Source organism: Rhamphochromis sp. 'chilingali' (genome assembly GCF_963969265.1).
Source record: "Rhamphochromis sp. 'chilingali' genome assembly, chromosome: 21".
Classification (NCBI taxonomy): domain Eukaryota; kingdom Metazoa; phylum Chordata; class Actinopteri; order Cichliformes; family Cichlidae; genus Rhamphochromis; species Rhamphochromis sp. 'chilingali'.
The window spans coordinates 15,245,264-15,265,629 of record NC_137949.1 but is presented as its reverse complement, the minus strand read 5'-3'; the positions used below and the strand labels follow the sequence as shown (position 1 = coordinate 15,265,629).

General features: G+C 42.4%; 1 protein-coding gene across 2 annotated transcripts in view; it reads right to left on the bottom strand.

Annotated features, from left to right (window-relative positions):
* Positions 1 to 355: 355 nt before the first annotated feature.
* ttc7b (tetratricopeptide repeat domain 7B) overlaps positions 356 to 20,366 on the bottom strand; it is a 30,271-nt gene continuing 10,260 nt past the window's right edge. Inside the window, exons 11-23 of one of the 2 annotated variants that reach the window (XM_080870207.1) lie at positions 20,075 to 20,263; positions 19,827 to 19,944; positions 17,918 to 17,975; positions 17,534 to 17,606; positions 17,200 to 17,360; positions 16,989 to 17,105; positions 14,386 to 14,483; positions 13,821 to 14,099; positions 9,996 to 10,046; positions 7,194 to 7,334; positions 5,590 to 5,792; positions 2,585 to 2,658; positions 356 to 2,147 (exon numbers count right to left, since the gene is read on the bottom strand). In XM_080870207.1, coding sequence (XP_080726333.1) covers positions 2,000 to 2,147; positions 2,585 to 2,658; positions 5,590 to 5,792; positions 7,194 to 7,334; positions 9,996 to 10,046; positions 13,821 to 14,099; positions 14,386 to 14,483; positions 16,989 to 17,105; positions 17,200 to 17,360; positions 17,534 to 17,606; positions 17,918 to 17,975; positions 19,827 to 19,944; positions 20,075 to 20,263 — 1,710 coding nt within the window. In that variant the 3' untranslated portion in view covers positions 356 to 1,999. The remainder of the gene's footprint in view (positions 2,148 to 2,584; positions 2,659 to 5,589; positions 5,793 to 7,193; positions 7,335 to 9,995; positions 10,047 to 13,820; positions 14,100 to 14,385; positions 14,484 to 16,988; positions 17,106 to 17,199; positions 17,361 to 17,533; positions 17,607 to 17,917; positions 17,976 to 19,826; positions 19,945 to 20,074; positions 20,264 to 20,366) is intronic. The other variant, XM_080870206.1, reaches the window with a different exon arrangement.

Here is a 20,366-nt window from a genome sequence, read left to right as displayed (position 1 = left end):
CTAGTGAGCAAGTACTTTGTGTCATTTTTAAACTGAAATTGTGGCAGCAACTGCAGGAATTGTGCAAACGTTTACACCTGGACCCTGGTGATGACCTTTATGAGAGATTAACCTCTAGTGACACCTGAGAGTCCAGCAGAGACCTCAGGACTGGGCGGGCGGGAGAGACCGAGCGGGGGATTCCTGGCACTCCAGGACAAAACCTGTCAGCGCTGTAATCCTCTGATAAAAACCACACAAAGGAGCACGCGTCGATTTGCTGACAGACACACACCTGAGAAAGTAACACACACCGCCGACCCCAAGGTCGCTGCCAGGAGGAGTACCCCACACACACACACACACACGAGAACCAGAGAGCATCGGACATCTTCTTTTTATCCACTTTTATTATCTTGGTCTTCATAATCATTCATTTACAGCACAAAGGACTCACTGCCTGAGCTCAGGAGGATGTCCTTTCATACCTCACTCTCTCTAAGCAACATCATTCTCCAGAAAATAGTTATAATTTACTCTCTAAAATAATAATACACTAGTGGAACAATGAAATATACAGCAATAATTCTTTGTATTTATAATCAAAAACGAAATAAAAATATTAATCTGGTGATGGGACACAAAGACAACACAATCACTGCGGGTGCATTTGCGCTCAACAAGAAAATCTGATTTCTGGAGGAAAGATGTGGCACAGATTCCAACAGTTTCCCGCAGATTATACGTTGCTGCCGTTTGAGTTGCTCCAGGTGGCACTTTGATTTTTCACTTAAAAACTTCACAAAACCACTTTAAAATCAGCTGCAGGAAATCAGATTTCCCGTGAGGGCGAATGCAACCCGAGGTTTGGCATTTACACCGATTTATTTCTCAGTGAAAGTCCGTCAATGCTCCGCTGGATACCTTAAAGACCTGGCTGATCCTGAGCCAGGTATACAGTAACAACGATCCCCCTCCATGCAGATGCAGATAACATTACACGAGCATCTTTCCTGAGTGGATACAAGCACCAAAAAGTGTAACAGATACTTTTGGAAAATGATCTTAGTGTCGAGTCAAACACCATTGACCACTCAGAAGTCTGAATTTACTACAGTGGGTTCCTGTCTTCAAATTTTAACAATGCTAACACGGGTGCAAGGCTACAGTACGGTGAAGGCAATACTCAGTGGTTTGACCCCCAGCTCGATCTGCTGCTGATCTATAGTGTTTGTGCGTGCATATAAAATGGGATTGAGTTTTTGTAGTGTTAAAAAACAAACAAACAAACAAAAAAACACAAGCATATACATACAGCAATATTTATCACTGACTAAACCAGGGGAGGGCAGAACACAGAGACTACACAGAGTTTTATCTGATGAATTATCAGAAAGCAGAAAAGATGCAGGGCAGGGAGAGGGATTAAAAATGAAGACATGAACCCACTGAAAACAGGGTCCACTGGTGGCTCTAAATTGTATGGTGCTCTCTCACCTTGCTGAACTCCGTAAATCATCATAAGAAAAAAAAAAAAAAACAACAAAAAAACAGGAAGGGAGTGGGACGGACAGGTTTTGGCGCTTGCATCCACTTTTGAAAGAGTGTTTTCTGCTGCATCGATGTGAACAGTACCAAGTAAATGCATATTTGGCTTTTAAAGGAAATCTAATCCATTTATGTTAAAACTGCTCAGAGTGTATGTGTGTATTTGGACTAAACAACATGTAAACACAACTTTCAGGCTTCTGAGAATAATGATTTGAACGGAATCTGACGAAGGAGACAACACGCAGCGCGGGAAAGAGACACGAACACTCACGTAGACATGGCCACAAGAAAGGCATTGTGGGAAGCACGGGTAGACAGAGGGAAGCCTGTTTATTTGTACTCTTTGCATTTCTATATACACTCTGAGTTTATGTGTGTGTGAGGGTTTGGCAGTACACCTTTTCACAGGTCTGTGCGTGTGTGTGTGTTTGTGAAGTGGCATGCAGGCATGCTCTGTGTTGTGTTTTTCTCATAGCGCTCTGGGAATGATGGTGAAGGGCAGGATGGGGCTGCTGGCTTCCAGCTCCAAGGCGGTGAGAAAACACTCAGTGGCGGCGGCGGTGTTTCCCTGAGCCTGCAACACCTCGCCAAGACTGTTCCACACATCGTGAGCCGTGCTGAGGAGGACAGAGGGATGAAGAGGTCACAAGAGGAAGAACAGAAACAAATTTAAGGGGGGAAGGAAGAGTAGAGGAAAGAGTATAGTGGAGAGGAAAAACATGGAAGATGAGAAGGAAAAGTGGAGGAAGAAGAGATGAGAGTAGAGGGATATGGGTGGAAAGTGGGATGGCAAGGAGAGAAGTGAGGAAGCGAGAAGATGGGAAATACGAGGAGAGGAAAGCAAAGAAAAAAGAAGAGGAAGAAAAAAGGATGAGAGGAGAACAGCAGCATAGAAAGAGGGAGGAGAAGTAAAAGAAGAGGAGAAATTAAAGGGATGTAAGAGGAAGTGGGAAGGAAAGAGGAAGAAGTGAGGAAATAGAAAAATGTTGAACCACAGGTGCCTTAAAGGAGAAAACGTACAAACATTACCTTGTTTAAACACAAACAAACTCACCTGTTCACCTGCACGGCGTCTCTCAGCACCTTTTCCGAAAGACTGTAACGCTGCAGCTGGTGCAGGATCAGACCCTGCAACAGAGAAAACAAGAGAAGAAGAGAACATCCCCCTTTTTTTTATCATGCTGTGTGTCAATGATTCAGCAGTTGGCTTTATTTAAAAAGAAGCTCTAAAGTTACATTTAATATCGGTAACAGCCACCCTCCTCTCACTTTTAACATTTATTATTCATGAAGAATTTAAACCAGAGATTCAAATTTACACAGTGCGCCGTGTCATTTATCTTCTACCGCAAACTACCTGCCGTATTTTACACACTTCCAGTTATAAGATGATGATTTTCATTGGGTCTGAGCTCTCTACTCCGTTTTTTTCCTTGCATGAGAGCTATGGAGATCAAATTCAGCAAATGGGAAAAACTAATGGAAGTAATCTTCAACAGGGTATTATTGAGGGACAGCCACCTCCACAGCTAATGTGCCAAAATGTGCAGTTCCTCGAGTGGCCACTTGGTCTTTACAGCAGCAATATCAAACTGCTTTTACACGGGTGGCCACGTACAGCCAACTTTCATCTTTTGGTAGTTTATTCCTGAGACTGTCCACTAAAAATAAAACTCTTGCAGGCTCCGCCGGGCCGTTTCTGGCCCTCGGGCCTTACGTTTGACACCTGTGCTTTTCGGTGCCACCCACCATTTTTTGTGCGTCTTATTGTCAACCACGTGTCTTAACAGAATTTTAACCCCATGGAAACAGAACAATGGAAAACAGTGGCTGGAGACCACAGCGTGACCCAAATTATTTGTGAACATGACTGCAGTTGGTGCAAGTCTGGAGACAGGTTGCCTCCCAAAAGGCGACCCCAATCGAAAGCGGTCGAAGATCGAGGGTGTCCCAGTGATCACCACAACTGGCAATCTCCGACTTCTTCCAGTCACAAAGAGGTTGCCGTCCATTTTTTTTACAGTAGTGTGAGTGAGTATGATGAGGGAAGTGTTTCTTCTTCTTTGTAAGTTGGCGTCATTGCAGGTGATGAAATCATCTGGTTTGGGGTTGCTTCACTGCCTCATGACCTCCGCAGATTATCAAAAAGTGAGTATAAGCAGAGTAGCCCGGAAGGAGACCCTTTAAACTAATAACGATGCCAGGCACACCAAGAATCCTGTCCGGATTATTTCTGTTTATTCGTGACTGGAAAACACTCTGACTGAACTCCTGTTGTTTTTAACTTTCATAAATAAACATGAATTCCTCCTGTTTTTAGTTGCTCTTAACTTAAGGTTGCATCATATTTTTTTCCAACCTACTCTTTTTCTTCTCTTTGTTCCATAACTGGACTTTTAATCTCTTCTCCTTTTCTTTTTAGTACTCTTCATGTGCTTTTCGTTTTAGTCTCGGCTTTTACTTCCTTTGATTTACCTGATTTAACTTTTGCAGACTGATGGTCCACCGTGGGTCAGTCAGCTCAGTTCTTTATTTCACTTTTATTATTTTCACTCTTTTCATCTATTGCTAGATTATCACTTAGGGCTGCCACAAACGATTATTTTGATAGTCGACTAGTCACCGATTATTTTTGCGATTAGTCGACTAATCAGATCATCATCCATTGGACGTACAGCGTACAGCTTATTGCACCAGCAGCATCTGGTCTTATATAACTATCATTAGCTTACAGCTTGAAGTGTTTGTGCTAACTAAAAATAAAGACAAGATGGTAGTTTATTAATTTTAATGAAATTTGCAGATTGTTTCGGTGAAGTTTAATAAACTCCTTGCTTTCTAAAATATAACAGGACACCGGAGTATATTCTCCAGCGTCTCACACTTCTGATAATCAGCTGTCTGCTTGACAGTTTTAGCTGTGCAAAAACTATAACTTTAATCTCAGCCAAACCGATTTACTCAGGAACAAGTGACTTATATATATATGTTTAACCTGACTAGCGAAAGACGGCGGTGGGTTTGAAAACGATTTGCCGGGAGTCCGGTGTTCTCACGGCTCTAGTTAGCCTTGCCCCCGCCTAGCTAACGAGCTAGTGGGTAACAGACGTCTCCGAAAACGTCGGAGCGCTTTTGAAAATATGTGGTGTCTTGATAAACTGAGCAGATATTTGAGGTTTACACAGCTACATTCTCGCCTGAAAATATGTTAAACGTTTATTTTGTGACCCAGAAAGAATAATAAGAGTAAAGTTAAAACTAACTAGCTGCCGCCATTGTTGACAACTGCGCTGGGCTGCGCTATGAATTCTGGGACACAGCTTCTTCTTCGGGGTTTAACGGCAGTTGGCATCCTTGTACATGCAGTGCTGCCATCTTCTGTTTCAGTCCGTTATTACACTCTTAAATCCTACTACTCATTCCTGCGTCCTTTGTGATCTTACAAAGCTTCAAACGATGCGTCGACTATTAAATTAGTCGTCGACGATTTTAATAGTCGACATAATCGTGACTAGTCGACTAATCGTGGCAGCCCTATTATCACTTAACATTAACTAAGCTGAATAAATTGGAGAAAAAGCCAATTTTCTTTATAGGCATGTTCAACTACACCATCTTTTTCCTGCAGACACACATGCAAGCTCGAAACTTTCCCCACAATTACCAAGACAAAATCCAGTTTTCAAGCTAAAATACCAACTACACAAATTGTCAAAAGCCTCCAAATGCATGAAAACATTTTAATCTGCACTCGGGTCAGATGGACACACTGACTACTGAGGTACTGATCCGCCTTCAGGTGCCATTGCCGTGCTGTCACTGGAGAGAATTTCTGTGTGTTACTCTCTCCATCAGCAGGTCTGTTCGTTTCTGGCCTGCCAACATGAGTGAATGAGTGACAAGGGCAGACGGAGCAGACTGAAAACAAAAAACAAACTTGCTCTCCTCAGGTGAGGTTTAACCGTCCCGGCAGACTGTAGGTAATTACATAAAAACACACAAAACCCGTCAGGGTGTGAGGGCACTGCAGGCAGGCAGGTGGAGGACAGAGTGTCTTACCAGTCTCTGCATGGTCTTGACATGAGTCGGGTTGATGGACAGGGCCTCCTCGTACCAGCGCTTGGCTTCGTCCATGTTGCCCCTCAGCTCGGCTATCTGCCCCCTCATGTAGAGGACGTTGTGGGACGTGGGGAAGAGGTTGGCGGCTTCCTGCGTGCAAGCCGTGGCCTCAGCAGGTTTTGACATGCCGATGTACACCTCAGCTGTTCAACAGAGACACACGCAGAATTTCAAACTGATAGAAACACTGTGAACCTCCAGGGCTAAAAAACAAATTCCTCCAACTGTGATCATTTTTGTTCCATGTTTTTCCTCAAAGCACCCGAAGCCCATTCGGTGCAAGTTTACACATATTGATGATATATGATCTCTCGTATCTGTTGATCTTTTGTGGATGTAATGTGACATTCTTCATCATCTTCTTCTTTTTTCTGCTCCCTATGGGGCTGGCTACAGTCTGCCTGCATCTCACCCTATCCCAGCATCTTCTACTGACATACTGATCCTCTGTGGTCTTCCTCTTTTCCTCTTGCCTGGTAGCTCCATATTCAATACCCTTTGTCCAGTATATCCGCTACTCCTCCTCCACACATGTCCAAAAAACGATCTCAGCCTAACTTTGTCTCCAAACTCATCTACCTTCTCTACCTACACTCCTTGCAGCTTCACTATTACACCCGTTGCTCTCTCTCTCTCATTCTCACACATATATTCAGTTTTTCTTCTACTGACTTCCATTCCTCCTCACTCCAGAGCATACCTCCACCTCCCCAGACTTTCCTCCACCTGCTCCCTACTCTCAAAGTCCATCATCGTCCACAGAGACTCCTGCCTGACCTCATCTGTTAGCCTGTCCATCACCACTGCAAACAAAAAGGGGCTCAGAGCTGATGCCTGACGTGTAATCTATATCTCGCCACTGGCCTGCCGTCATCATATATGTCCTGCACATATGTGCGTTTGTTTGAACGACTAATTAAATGTGACTTTTGGACTGCTTTTGCTGCACGGACACGGCGATACGCTTAACATGATGCAGAAAATAAGAAAGGATAAAAACATTTTTCCCTTCAAGCTGCATGAGCAGAAAAAAAAAAAAAAAAAAGACTTCTTCACTTCATGCCCAGCTGAGGCTTTCACTGCGCTGGTGTGATGAAGACAGAATGATACGAGTAGAGACGGAGGAAATGAGCCTGAACTGGCTGATTACATTAGCCATATCACCGGGCTGGACATGGCCAACCCTGACAGGAAGCAGCTGGACAGATAAACAGGCGGACAAACTACCTCAGCCCGAGTGTGTGTGTCTGTTTGTGTGGACACCGCAGTCTGTCTTGGTCGCTGAAATCAGAATCTGAGCTCAAGTGAGGGGAAATCTAATATATCCAGTAGATATCTAATCAAACTGCTCTTCAATAAAGTCCTGGAGGCTGATGCCGGTGCACTCACTCTGACCTCATATCTGATTCTCTGATGAAGCAAATATCGACCACAAGAGGTGAGCAGACAGTGCCCTGCTGTATTTGACGGCCAGTTACAAAATGATTAATTATTAAGGCATAAAATAACTTTCATGCATGCGCTGCGAATGAGTAAGAGGATACCTGCGTGGAGCCAGATCTGAGCCAGGGTCATCCAGGGGTGCAGGGGTCCATGTTTGGGGGCACTGCTCTGCAAAGAGGAGGCGACTTCGGATAGAGCCTGCTCCACACGACTGGCTGCTATTGAGGTAGCGTGCACCGAACCTGGAGGGTGGAAATCAAACCATCACAGACGAATACACCATCTTCCAAATTTTGTGACTAACCACTACAACAGCAGTGTTAGGCAGCCATGTGCCACAATGCAGGGTAATTTTAACTGAACAAAACAACAGCAGAGGCCACTGATTACTGTGGTTCTGCAGTGTTTGGTTGCAGTAAACAGTTGGAGTCCACACTGGCACACAGTTTTTCAAGCCTTAAAATAAGTCCACGCCATTCAGCACTCGGCGGCACACAGTGTTAGGGCCCTGAGTTACAACGAATTAGTGTCACCATCATGCATAAAACTGCATCACTCTGCTCATTAGTAACTAAAAGAAGCGTCGCTGTGATGGTCTGCGTATCCGCGGACTATTACAGGGGTCAGCATGGGAGGAAAAGCAGGTCCACAAAAGCCAAACGTATCACAACGCTACACAGAACGACCCCCTTACACATCACAAAATTTGATCTTTGTCTTGTTTTGTTTCGCTAAACTGTCATATGCATTGCAACCTAAAGGGATTAAAAATGAATAAAACGTGCCTCTTAGAGTCTTTTTCTAAATTTAAAATGAACACAGCTTGCTTTAATCTGATCCGTCCCCTTCACTGACTGAAGGAATAATAAAAAATATTTTAAAAAAGGAGAAGATTTGAATGTTAACGATTTCTAAGAGGGGACTACGTGGCAAAAGGATGTCTCGATTCAGCTGAGAATCCTGTTTGCTGTGGAGTAATTTATTAGACGCCACCATGCAGCAGCCCAGCCGAACGCAGCACAACACGGGCAGGATGGTGTGTAGCGCTCCCTAAATTAAGCCGATGATGGCGAATAAACACCTTCAGCCTGCAGGTGGAATTTGTTTCGGTAATTTGAAGCTTTATTTGATTTATTTTAGTCTTACTTTGTTTCACTTTTCTCTGTACATCGTCTGTCTGCAAGCCTGTTTCTGTACTGCAAGATGGCAAATATGGATTTTTACCCAAATCCACATTTGGATGTGTATAAAGATGATTTAAATGTATAAGGCCCAGGGAAGGCCAGTGAACACCTCCATCCCTAGAGGAGCTGGAGGAGGTGGCCAGTGAGAGGGAGGTCTGCACGAATGAATGTATTAAATACGCCAGAATTACACTGAATTATAGATCTACAGATTACATGAAGCCCAAAGTGTTCCCTGCCTCTAGATTCTTCAGATCTGTCACCCTGTGACCTCCCCATCATCTATCTGTTGCTTACTATGCTCCCGTGCACCTCCTTTCCTCCGATCCTCCTCCAGCTGCCGTTTTCTTTTTTGTTTCTACCCGCAGGTCTTACTGTTTGTGTGTGCTGCTCTTTGTTTGTGTTGGACTTTACATCATTCGTGGAGTGTTTATTGTTGCACGTTATGCTTGTTGTGATTCTACGAAGATGTCAGGGTGTGTTTGAATGTTTTCCAGTGGTGTGTTGCTGCCACCTCTTTAAATAAGTATTTTAATGACTCCTCTGGTAAAAAACACTGCAGAGTCCACGCCCTACTTGGTCACTGAGGTTTTGTCATCAGGGTTTGTAGAGTAGTAGGCTGGGGCAGGCTGATCGGTGTAAGTCAATATTTCAATACAGCTTGTTCGATCCATATAAAAAAATTTTTTTTTTAAAACCCCCAAAGAACAAACTTGGCTAAATTTGCAAGGGTCAGATTACCATGTGGGATATGTGGCTGCTCAAAACGAGGTCTTCTTTTTATCCTCAGTTTGATAACAGGCTCACCTTCAACCCGTGTTTCCTTCTGGACTTAAATGTGCTTTTCAGTTATCAAAAAATAAACAAACACCAAAATAGTGCCAAATTCCATGGTATGAAGGTTAAACTTAGCTTGTAAGTTATGGTACAAAGTTGATTTTGAGGGCGTCAGGCAGAAGGCACTCACTGAAATAACGCAAAAATTTGCAAAGACCCATATTTGACACAAGCGGTACTTTGACATCATGTGAAAGATGCGATCGTTAGCCTAAGTGTCAGAATACAGAGAAGGATATCAGCTGTACAGAGCTGATAATGCCTTTCATGAGAAACTGCACCACTTCCTCATTTGTGCAACTTCCCACAAACCGCTGTGGGAAGTCGCAGACTTCCCACAGCGGTTTGCTAGATTTCAGCCAGATTACGTTAAATTGATTACAACACTTGAGCATCTGTCAGCAATTTGCCTCGAGCTTGTTGTAACAGTTACTGTCACAACTACCATCACATTCGTGAGAAGGAAACTGCTTCCTGGTGAGTTTTTGTTCTCTTTCACGTTACCGAAAAGGATAAACGCATCAGAAATAACATCTGTGTGCTGGAAAATAAGACCCTCATCTGGATTGTGCTCTAAAACAATCCAAACAAGTTGTTTCCTGAACACCTTCATGCTGCTTTAATGTGACAACATGCAAAAGATGCCTGAGCTCTTCCTTCTAACTCACTGTGGGCATTTGGATCAGCCACCAGCATGATTTAAAAAACAAAATAAAACTGTTTGCAGATGTCACCTTAAAGCAGAAGATATTTGCACATACTCTCGTCATATGAATATGGCACATATCTGGACCTCTTGGGACAAAGGGGGAGCAATGACGGAAGAATGGATGAGGGGGGGAAAAAAAGAAAAGAAAAGATGGAGGTTAGATGGCTACTTACAAACAGAAAACATGGAGGAAAAACCAAGTGTGTTAGCGTCCTGAAGGCCGCCTTGAATAAAACGAAGGGATGGAAAGAAACAGAAAGACGACTGTTAATGATTGAAAGAGAGGAAGAGACAGAAGAAATATCCAAAGCACGATGAGGAAAAAAAACAAAAGAATCCACAGAGGGTAGACTGCAGCACCCCGCGGGGTTTTCATTCTTCACACAGTCACTTTTAGACCACATGACAGCAGGCGAGCCGCTTCCACTCATGCACCCTTTCTAATGACAGAAATTTGATGTGAATAACATGTGAATATGGAGGACCGAAACAGACCAAACTGTGAATAACTACATTAAAAAAAAAAAGTAAAAAGAATTCTCATGGAATTAGCAGTAACTGAACTTTCAAAATAAGAGCGCTGCTGTTTCTTTGCATAGATGGAAAAAAAACAATATGTATAGAAAAAAAAAAAAAAAAATCAGTATGTGTGGAAATACTGAAATATTTAGGTCAAGAAAAAATAATCAGTAAATAACGATTATTTGTAGGAATAAATGCACTAAAAGGAATACTTAAAATAACTGTAGGTAAAAGCTAATTTTTATGTGCTATAAAACACTATTTATGTTCTAGTTTGTTTGCTTATTGGCAAATTACTTCATTTTACTGAGTCATTCATTCTTTTTTTCTGTTTTTTTTTTTTTAAACGTTTGGCAGAGTCAGTCCTCCATAAATGCACACCCACTGGCCTATTAAGTAGTTAGTGCCATAAAGTTTTTTAAATACCAAAATGTCGAGAAGGCCCATATTTCAAGTCATGACAGGTTTTTTGTTTCAAAAATTGGTGAGGAACATTATATTTTACACCTCATGATGTGGTGCGCCTGCATATTTGAATTTGAAAAGAAAGTGAATGTATCATATTTTCAGTAACCATGATGATCGACTAGCTGTCACCGTTCTGTGGCCTGCGGGGAAAAATAATCTAAAAGACAACCATTACCATTATTATTATCATTAGTAAGAGAGATGGCAACAAGGACAGACAACATCGAAACTGGGAAGCACGACAAATTAATGCTGGCTGAGATGGAAACACTGAAAATTATTACCGTATTTTCACGACCATAAGGCGCACTTAAAAGTCTTAGATTTTCTTCAAAAAGTGCGGCGCGCCCTATAGCGCAGTGCGCCCTATGTGTTGTAAGGAGGACGTAGTAGAGAACACCATGAGAACGTTAAAGGGTGAAGTGTGGGCGTTGATCGTATATACCGGGACAATCGCACATACCTGTATAAAAGAACAGGTATGTGCATTATGCAGGACATCGTTGTTTTAACAACCCTGAAAATGGCAAAGAGACACGCTTACGAAGCACAGTTTAAACTGAAGGCCATCAGCTACGCGGAGGAACATGGAAATCGAGCAGCGGCGAGAGAATTTAAGATAAACGAATCGATGGTTCGCAAATGGAGGAAGCTGGAAAACAAGCTCCGGCAGGTCAAGAAAACGCAGCTGAGTTTCCGCGGACATAAGGCGAGGTGGCCCGAGTTGGAGGAAAGACTCGAGCGGTGGATCATCGAGCAAAGAGCGAGCGGGAGAAGCGTTTCGACGGTCACCATTCGGCTAAAAGCAGTTTCACTAGCTGGTGCTTTCGTTTTATGAAACGGTGCCATTTTTCCATCCGGACCAGGACTACGATAGCGCAGCAACTTCCAGCGGATTATAAGGAAAAGCTGGCCATCTTCCGCTCCTACTGCAGCAAACACATCGGCGACAAAAACATCCAGCCCAGCCACATCACAAACATGGACGAGGTCCCGCTCACTTTTGACATCCCGGTGAGTCACACTGTGGAGAAGAAGGGGACCAGCACGGTAGCGATACGCACAACGGGGTATGAAAAGTCTTCTTTTACTGTTGTGCTTGGCTGCCATGCTAATGGACAGAAACTGCCGCCTATGGTGATTTTTAAGCGAAAGACTTTGCCTAAAGAGAAGTTTCCAGCAGAAATCATCATTAAGGCAAATGAAAAGGGCTGGATGGATGAGGAAATGATGAAAGAGTGGCTGAGGGAGGTGTATGTAAGGAGACCAGGTGGTTTTTTCCACGCATCACCATCGCTGTTGATCTGTGACTCTATGCGTGCCCATCTCACAGCCGATGTGAAAAAACTTGTGAAGCAAATGAACTGTGAGCTTGCTGTCATTCCGGGAGGAGGCCTGACAAAGGAACTCCAACCGCTGGACATCGGTGTGAACCGCCCGTTCAAAGTAAGGCTGCGAGCGGCCTGGGAGCGATGGATGACCGGTGGAGACCACAGTTTCACTAAGAGTGGAAGGCAGCGCCGGGCGAGTTACGCCACAATTTGCCAATGGATTTGTAGATGCTTGGGCTAACATGTCTGCTGGCACTGTTGTTCGAGCTTTCGCAAAAGCCGGCATAGTTTCCGAGGAGCCGCACGGCACGGAAAGTGACTCTGACGGTGAAGAAAGTGAACCTGGAATGTTTGATGGAGATTTAGCACAGCTGTTCAATTCAGACACAGAGGATGAGGACTTCGATGGGTTTAATTGATGATAAAAATGTGAGTACCAAACTTTGTTTTGCTCCTGCTTTATTTTTAAATACGCACACTTGTATGCTTGTGTGTTGTTGATGATGACGATTACCGGCAATAGAAATGTGAGTAAGGTACCGAATTCACGTTTGCTCCCGCTTTATTTTTAAATACGCATACGGTACTTGTATGCGCCCTATGGTCCAGTGCGCCTTATGTGTGTGTTAAATACAGTAAGGGCACACATAACTGAGACTGCGCCTTTTAGCACAGTGCGCCTTATGGTCGTGAAAATACGGTAAAAACAAAAACAGAGGTGCAGAGAAAGTGCAGCTGCGATCTGTGGAAAAAAAATCCTTTGTAACATAAACTGCCTCCCCCCATCTGATCAATAAATTTTAGCTAAATAAAATGAGTGTGTGTGTGTGTGTGTGTGTGTGCGCGCATGTTTAAGTCACAAAATAAGCAAAGCAAATGCATCAAAACTCAACTCAATCCACATCAAAGTTTCTGCAAACATGCCAGGATTTACAGCAGCTCTGTGGAGTTTGTCTCTGCCAAAACTCCAAAATGGTTAGTCTCTTTAGTCTCTTTGTCCAGGCTTAAACAAATCTCTCTAATTCACGATCCGCTCAAGCATCAGTGCGGGTGAAAGCACAAGAAGGATGTGGCTGCTCATAAGAGGAGCTTTCTTAGATATCGAAGAGTTCAAAGATAGCTGGTGGTTTATGGGCACATTATATTAAGCCAGGAACTAACAAGTGATGCCTTTAAGTAAGAAAATAATTGCAAAGCAGGTAATTAATATCTTCTCCAAAAAATACAGAAGCATTTTTTAACTTTTAAGATTTTTCTTTTGCCTTAAAACCACATCCAGGAGGATTTAAATGTGTCAGGAAATGGTGCTGCCCCTGTCATTTTAAAATATTTTTTAAATAGTTAAATAGTTTTAAATATCAGTGAATTTCTCAGCATTATTAAAGTAATACAGCTTGGCCTGACAGTACTCTGCAGTACAGGAAATTTCATGACTTCATGAGCATGACAGAGATCCAACTGGTCTCTCAGGAGGCTGAAGTGCTTCATAATATAGTTTGGATCTTTAATTCTATTCGTGTTTCTGGACATAAATTTTTATGATGTTATAACTAACAGCAGTCATAACATATGTAGCTCAAAAATCACAGAAACAGGCAAAAGTAACTAGTGATGACATCTGTTTGTGGTCAGTCTCCACACCGTGCTACAGGCAGAGCGGACGTGGAGGAGGATTACAGTTGGAGGACAGCTGGCGGACTATGGCGTGGTTGCAGAAGGAGTGAGTCCTGGTCTTTGTGCGTGGAGGTGGAGGAGGAGGAGGAAGGGCAGGGGGAAGGGAAGGAAGAGGAGAGCGGAAAGATGGTTTTCGGAGTGGAGGCAGAGGAGTACGGGGAGGCTGGAAGATGAAGACAGGGGAAGAAGGGGAAGACAGCGGGGAGGAGACGGTGGACATGGTGGAGGGGGAGGTAGGGGAGACTGGTTCGAAACCAGAGAGCGAAGAGGAAGAACCTGAGACTTAAAAAGGAGGAAATAAAACAGAAATGAGTGAAATTAATGAAGGATTAAAGAAAGGATAGAAACAAAAAGACCTTTTCTCAAACAACATTTTTTAAAATGCTCCTATTTTTTAAAGTTTATACATTAAGTTAAAAGAAATCAGATTCTTTTATAGACTTTTCCCTCTGCTATCTGTAAAAAAGACATCAGGATGACCATTAGAGGAGAGAGAATAATTAAACAAGTTTGACTCCATGTTTACTGATGAACGCTGAGCACGTAGATTTCAGGTGTCTGTACCTACCAGTCTCAGGGTCACTGAAGTCAGGCAAGGTCATAGCGTTGAGCTGTCGCCTGTCTGCTATGGCTCTATCCAACAGACTGCTGCCACGCCCCGAATCACTGCCACGAAACACACGTGGATGTAAACAAAGGGAAAAAGCACATCCGCACGCATGCAAGTACACACACACACACACACACACACACACACACACACACACACACACACACACACACACGGCCTGGGATTGAGCTGCTGAGCAAACATGACCTCCAAAACAAGGAGATAAAGCATTTTAGTGCCTTGGTTACCTTTTGTTTTCTTAGTTAGATCAAGCTTCAAGGGAACTGTGTTATTAATGAAGAGACAACGACTCATTGCCAGTTATTCAAATGCTTGATTGCAGCTCTTGCTGCCAAGGATGGCACAACCAGTTATTAGATTTAGAGGGCGAAGAGTTTTTCACACAGGAACAGGCAGGTTTGGGTTGGTTTTTCCCCACTTAATAAATGAAATAATTTAAAAAGTGCATTTTGTATTTACTCTGGTTATGTTTATCTTGTATTAAATTCTGTTTGATGATTGAAACATTTAAATGGGACAAATGCACACAGACAAAAAAAACAAAGAAATTAGGCATATTACTAGCATTGGCTAACATTAGCCAGAAAAAAAGATGGCTTAAAGTGATCTGTAGTCTGGAAAACTATGGATTAAATGCCATATGTAAAGCCACATCAGTGTTTCCTTTTTCTTTTGTGTTCCTGTTGTGCCTGTTTGTTGACATTAGTGATTAGTGGACACCATTCATAAGCTAATGTTAACTTCCTCACTGTTGGCACTGGGAGCGGCACTCGGGAGCGGGCGTAAATGCCACATCCTTTGGATATTTGCAGAAAATTCCCAAGTTCTTCATAAAGAAGTCACTCCACAGACTGTCAGAATCAACAGAGAGAGTCGGGGAAGGTCTTATATTTCATAATTATGTGATAATCCATTCAGAAAATTTGCAAAAACAAGCGTGTAAAACATTTTTTAAAAAAAAATTTACTAAATGGACATTTAATTAGGGCAAGAGTTGCAGGATCATAAATATAAACTAATACCAGCTTATGTTTTCACATAGTGAGGTTTTGATTAAAATTAAAAACAAACCTAACATCAGGTTAACATAAACAGTAAACTTTATTGACCGTTTATGTTATTAACTAATATTTGTCCACAGAAGCTATTTAGTACACATCACCAAACATGCCTGGAATTATAGCATTTTTAAATGCCAAGACCATTAGAATGAATTAAATGCTTCTCCATGAAAGTGCTCAGTTGGTAGTTCAGTGTAATCCAGTCTTCACAAAGTTAGAGTCTTAAATTCTTTTTAAAAGTCTTAAAAATGTTACATTTGGTGGCCAGATCCTTCAAGGTAGTCTCCTTGCACACCTCTGCACCTATCTCAGAGCTCCACACCGGTCCCATTATGACCACACGAAGGTGCTTATTTAGGACGAGGGCTGCATCTTCAGATCTTCACAGCAGCGACCCGTCAACCTTAATATTATTTTGGAATAGAGGTCAAAGCCGCAGGGAGCTCAATCTCAAGAGTAGGAGAAATGAGAAATCACAGCCACCTGCCTCGGTTACAAATGCTCTCCCTCCAACTCCTCAAGACATTAGATTAGACGCCCAGTTTTACCCTGGGGGATGACATCATGGTGCTCAACATCTGATGCACTTTGTTTGGTTTTAAACCGCTGATCACAAGTAATAATCTGGAAGTATATTACCTTAAAGGGGATAGTAACATTTAAATCAGGTATAGTTATTGTTTTTTTATTGGCACCATATCTTAATTATTTAAAATAAAAGCAAACAAATAAAAAAGATCAAACTCTTTGTTTTGTTACGGCACCAGAAACAAGAGAAGCAGTGATTCTCAAAATTTAAGGGACTATAAAAAGGAAACAACAATAAAACAAAGCCATGTGATTTGAACCATGTGTTATTGTTCATTTATCTGACCAAATAATAACTATTTTATTTCTCTTGACTTTGGTGGAGGCGTTACTGGATAATCATCATCAAAAATCAAAATTGGAACACACTGAATATTAAAAGGACGACTCACAGAAAGCGAGTACCTCCCGCTGTGACTTTACTCCCATGTGCAGTGTTTTTCTTAAGTTTGGGAGGGGCTGACATAGAGCAGAGGGGTTTTTTGGGGACATTTACTGGTTTTGCTAGAACACATGACACCAATCCTGCCTTCTAGCCACAGGCTCCGTGTTTTGTAATATTTATGTATGACTTGAACATTTCATCGATCTTTAGATCCTCGACTTCCAAAGTTAAGACTTACATCTGCTGCTAGTTTGAGGCCCGTTGGATTTGAAACCACCTGCCTGACGAGATGACGTTCACAAAAATCTGTGACCACCTTCTATTACATGATGGTTTTAACCATCTGGTGTCTGGTTTGTCATCCATCTTGCACCTTGGTGTTGATGGTATACTAGTTTTGCCTGTCTGCATTTTGTAAATTCTATCATCACTGTTACCATATTTCTACCACTTTCTATCAGTAGTAGAAATAGTAGTGTTTTTATCGAGGGGGAGTGTGTGCATACCTTGGGTTGGTAAGGTTGTAAAAGCTCTTCCAGATCTGCAGCATGTGTTTACAGGTGAGCAGAGCTTCTTCGGGTCCTCTACACATAGCCTCCAGCTTCACCTTGGTATACAACAGACTACACAGACACACACAAACTCACAATCAGCCTGATCCAGCTAAATTAAAAAACAAAACAAAAAAAAACCTCAGTGTGAGGTCTGTGAGCTCACTTGAAGTTTTCAGGGTACTCGGAGAGAGCCATCTCTATGATATTGAGAGCATCGTGGTAGTGTTTCTGGGCAGAGAGAAGCAGGGCCAGCAGGTGAAGGGAGTGGACGTCATCTCCTTGAAGCTGCAGTGCCTGTCGAACATAGCCTAGCGCCTCGGGGATCTACACACATACACACACATATGTACACAAACTACAGGTTTTCACAACATTTGGGATAAAAAGCACTTTGTTAAATATGTGCAACTCCTTGGAGTTTTGATTTTGGACGTCTGCCTTTAGTGTCACAAACACTTGTGTTGCTTTTCTCTTGCTACGACTGTACATTGCATTACCTGTCTGGACACGGCAAGCTGCAGCGCCAAGTAGAAGGCTGCCAAATGGTCAGTTGGAGACAGACTCTGAGCTCTACAGATGAGAAGAGAAAGGAGATGTTGTGTTCAAGAGGCAGCAAATAAAAAATTAAATAAGGTTAGATAAAACTTTAAAGATCCCAGTGGAAAAATAAGGTCAGCGCTGCAGCAAGACGGATGGAAAAGGGAAGCAAATGCTGACCATATTTATGGGAATAAATAATGTCAAAGCCAAACATTGCGCACAGATTAGTCATAGCACAAGCACGAAGGTTCAAATGAGTCAAAAGCATAATGTAATGGTTTGGCAGGGTGGTAAGTTTAAAGTGTAAAAAAGAAAACAGAGCATCATAGCTCAGTCCGAACCTCTGGAAGGCTCCCAAAGCTTTCCTCTGGTATTCCTCCTGTGTGCTCCGCAATGACGCTAAAGACATGCAGAGACACAAACACACCGATGGGTTTTACAGTAACACTGATTATGAATCACTGCAGCTTTTTGCACACTTCTTTTCATACTGCAAAAACATCCGGGCCAGAAACAGAAACAGATGATGCATCGCCTCATGTAAGCAAGCGCTCTATAGAGATCTGCCATCATACTCATCACAAACAAAAAGAGTCCCCTGACAGCACACATACCCAAAAGCAAAACCACTTGAAAAGTGGCTGAAAACTCAAGGTGAATGATTTTAAATGAGGAGAGAACTCATGGCTTCAACATAGACTTAAAGAACTATGACTCACACTTCCCTTACTTTGAATTTACTCAGAGTGAGCAAAGGTGTGATAAATTTGCAACCGTGCACAGTATACAACAGGGGTGTCAAACATAAGGACCACTGGACTGTGAAGTAGGGTAAAAATTTTGGACTTTTAACGGTGTTTTTATAAATTTTAAAGCCTGTGCTAGTGCTAAAGACCTCCTACACAGCTATTTGTACAACACAAAACTTGTGAAGCAATAGACAAACAACTAAATGACAACGTGTCCACAGGAAAATAAATAAAATATGGCATTTTCTGGCAATTAACAAAAGCCTTCCGCTTTCTAATTACAGGACAGTCTGGGCTCTGAGCTACCAGACCCTTTTCTGTATTTTTACACATTTCTTACAATTTAAGCCCAAAGAGTCGTGCCGACACACTCCTTTCATTTAAATAGAGCAGTGAGGTGTGGTGCTTAAACTGCACTTCTTTTTCTTCTATAGAGATATCGCAGGGATTAAATGTGCAGTTAAACTTCTTTACACTGACAGAAAGACGATATTCACTGGTCTGGTCCACTAAAGATCAAAGTAATATGCATAAATAAATGTATAAAAAAGATGGAAGCAGCATCTGGGTCTGAAAAGTGAAGACCTTAAACCTGCATTCATTTTAATGGCCACCAGGGGGCAAAAAGAATTATGAGCCCATAGAAACCTCATCGAAAACGGTCAGGACCTCGTAAACCTTGGTTTATGGCCTCAGTTGCTCATTTCAGGTCATACTGTCTAAACCATTAGGACCATTTTGTAAATACTGGTCTGTTTAAGTGTTACAAAGGAAGATTACACAGATATGATCATTGCAATGAGCGCCCAGTTTCATATACAGCTCCACCCCTTGCTTGTCATATTTAGTGGTTGAAAGTTGCTTGAACGGGAAAGAGCAGCATCGAGTTCACCGCGAAGAAGAAGGAGCTCAAAAAAAAAAGAAAAGAAAAGAAAAAAAAAACCCCATCAAACATTTTCATTGTTATCGCTCAGTTTCACTTCACTTCACTACAAACAAAAATTCTTTGTGTTTGTGCTGTTGTTGGGCAATAGGTGTCATAACAGACAAACTAACAGGCTCAAAAACATCTCCCGACACTGGCCCCTGGTGACAGGTCTGCAGCTGAGAATTTTTAGCCACGCCCCTGCATACATGAAGTGCTGTGATGGATTTCTTAGAAGTCTTTTCATGGCCTTTTGCACATGAACTGAATTCCTGACCCTAAAATGACCCTACAATTTAAATTTTTAAACAGTGTGAAATGGGGCATAGTAGGCAGCAGGGACAAATTGATGATGCACAACCATTTGAAAGATGGAAAAAACAAAATCACAAAGAAGAGAAAGCCCTCCTGACCTGGGCTAGGCTGGAAAAAAACTCTGGTCCAAATCAGCCAATGAGTTTGCAAACTTGTAGCTTTTCCTGATTTCTTTTCACCCAGAAAAAAATAAAAATCTTGCTCACACGTTCGCACCAAGAAAATGACTCAGGAGATGGAACTTCTCCTGAACAGACTTACCATCAGTGGCTTTGAGGCTGTAAACCAAACCTATAGCCAAGTAGCCTTTGGCTCTGAATTCAGCTGCTTTCTCTCCCATGTCAATCACCATCTTTGCAAAGCACTCTCCTTCATCCAGCTGAATAATGACAGAGGGAAATTTATAGGAACAGAGAGAGAAAGTTAGACACTGGTGAACATGTTGGAGGCAGTTATATTAAGAACTAACAAACCGCCCTCACAGGGCAGCTCAGCTGTACGGTTCGCACCCAGTGGAGAGGTCCGATGCACAGCTTTACGGCCAGCAGCGGGATGGTGGGGTCATCGGGCTTCAGGCGGATACACTCCTTGAGAACCTTAACGGCACGAGCTGATTTGCCTGCTGCCATCAGCGACAAGGCGAGCTGATACCACAAGTGGAACTCCTCAAAGGCGAACTTCATGGCTCTCTCCAAACACTGAAAGATAGTACATTTTTCTGTTTTATTGGGATGTCTCTAGGCACCAACGTTTGTTGAGGAACAAAAGCAGTGAAAATACTATCCCCACAGTCACTGTGAC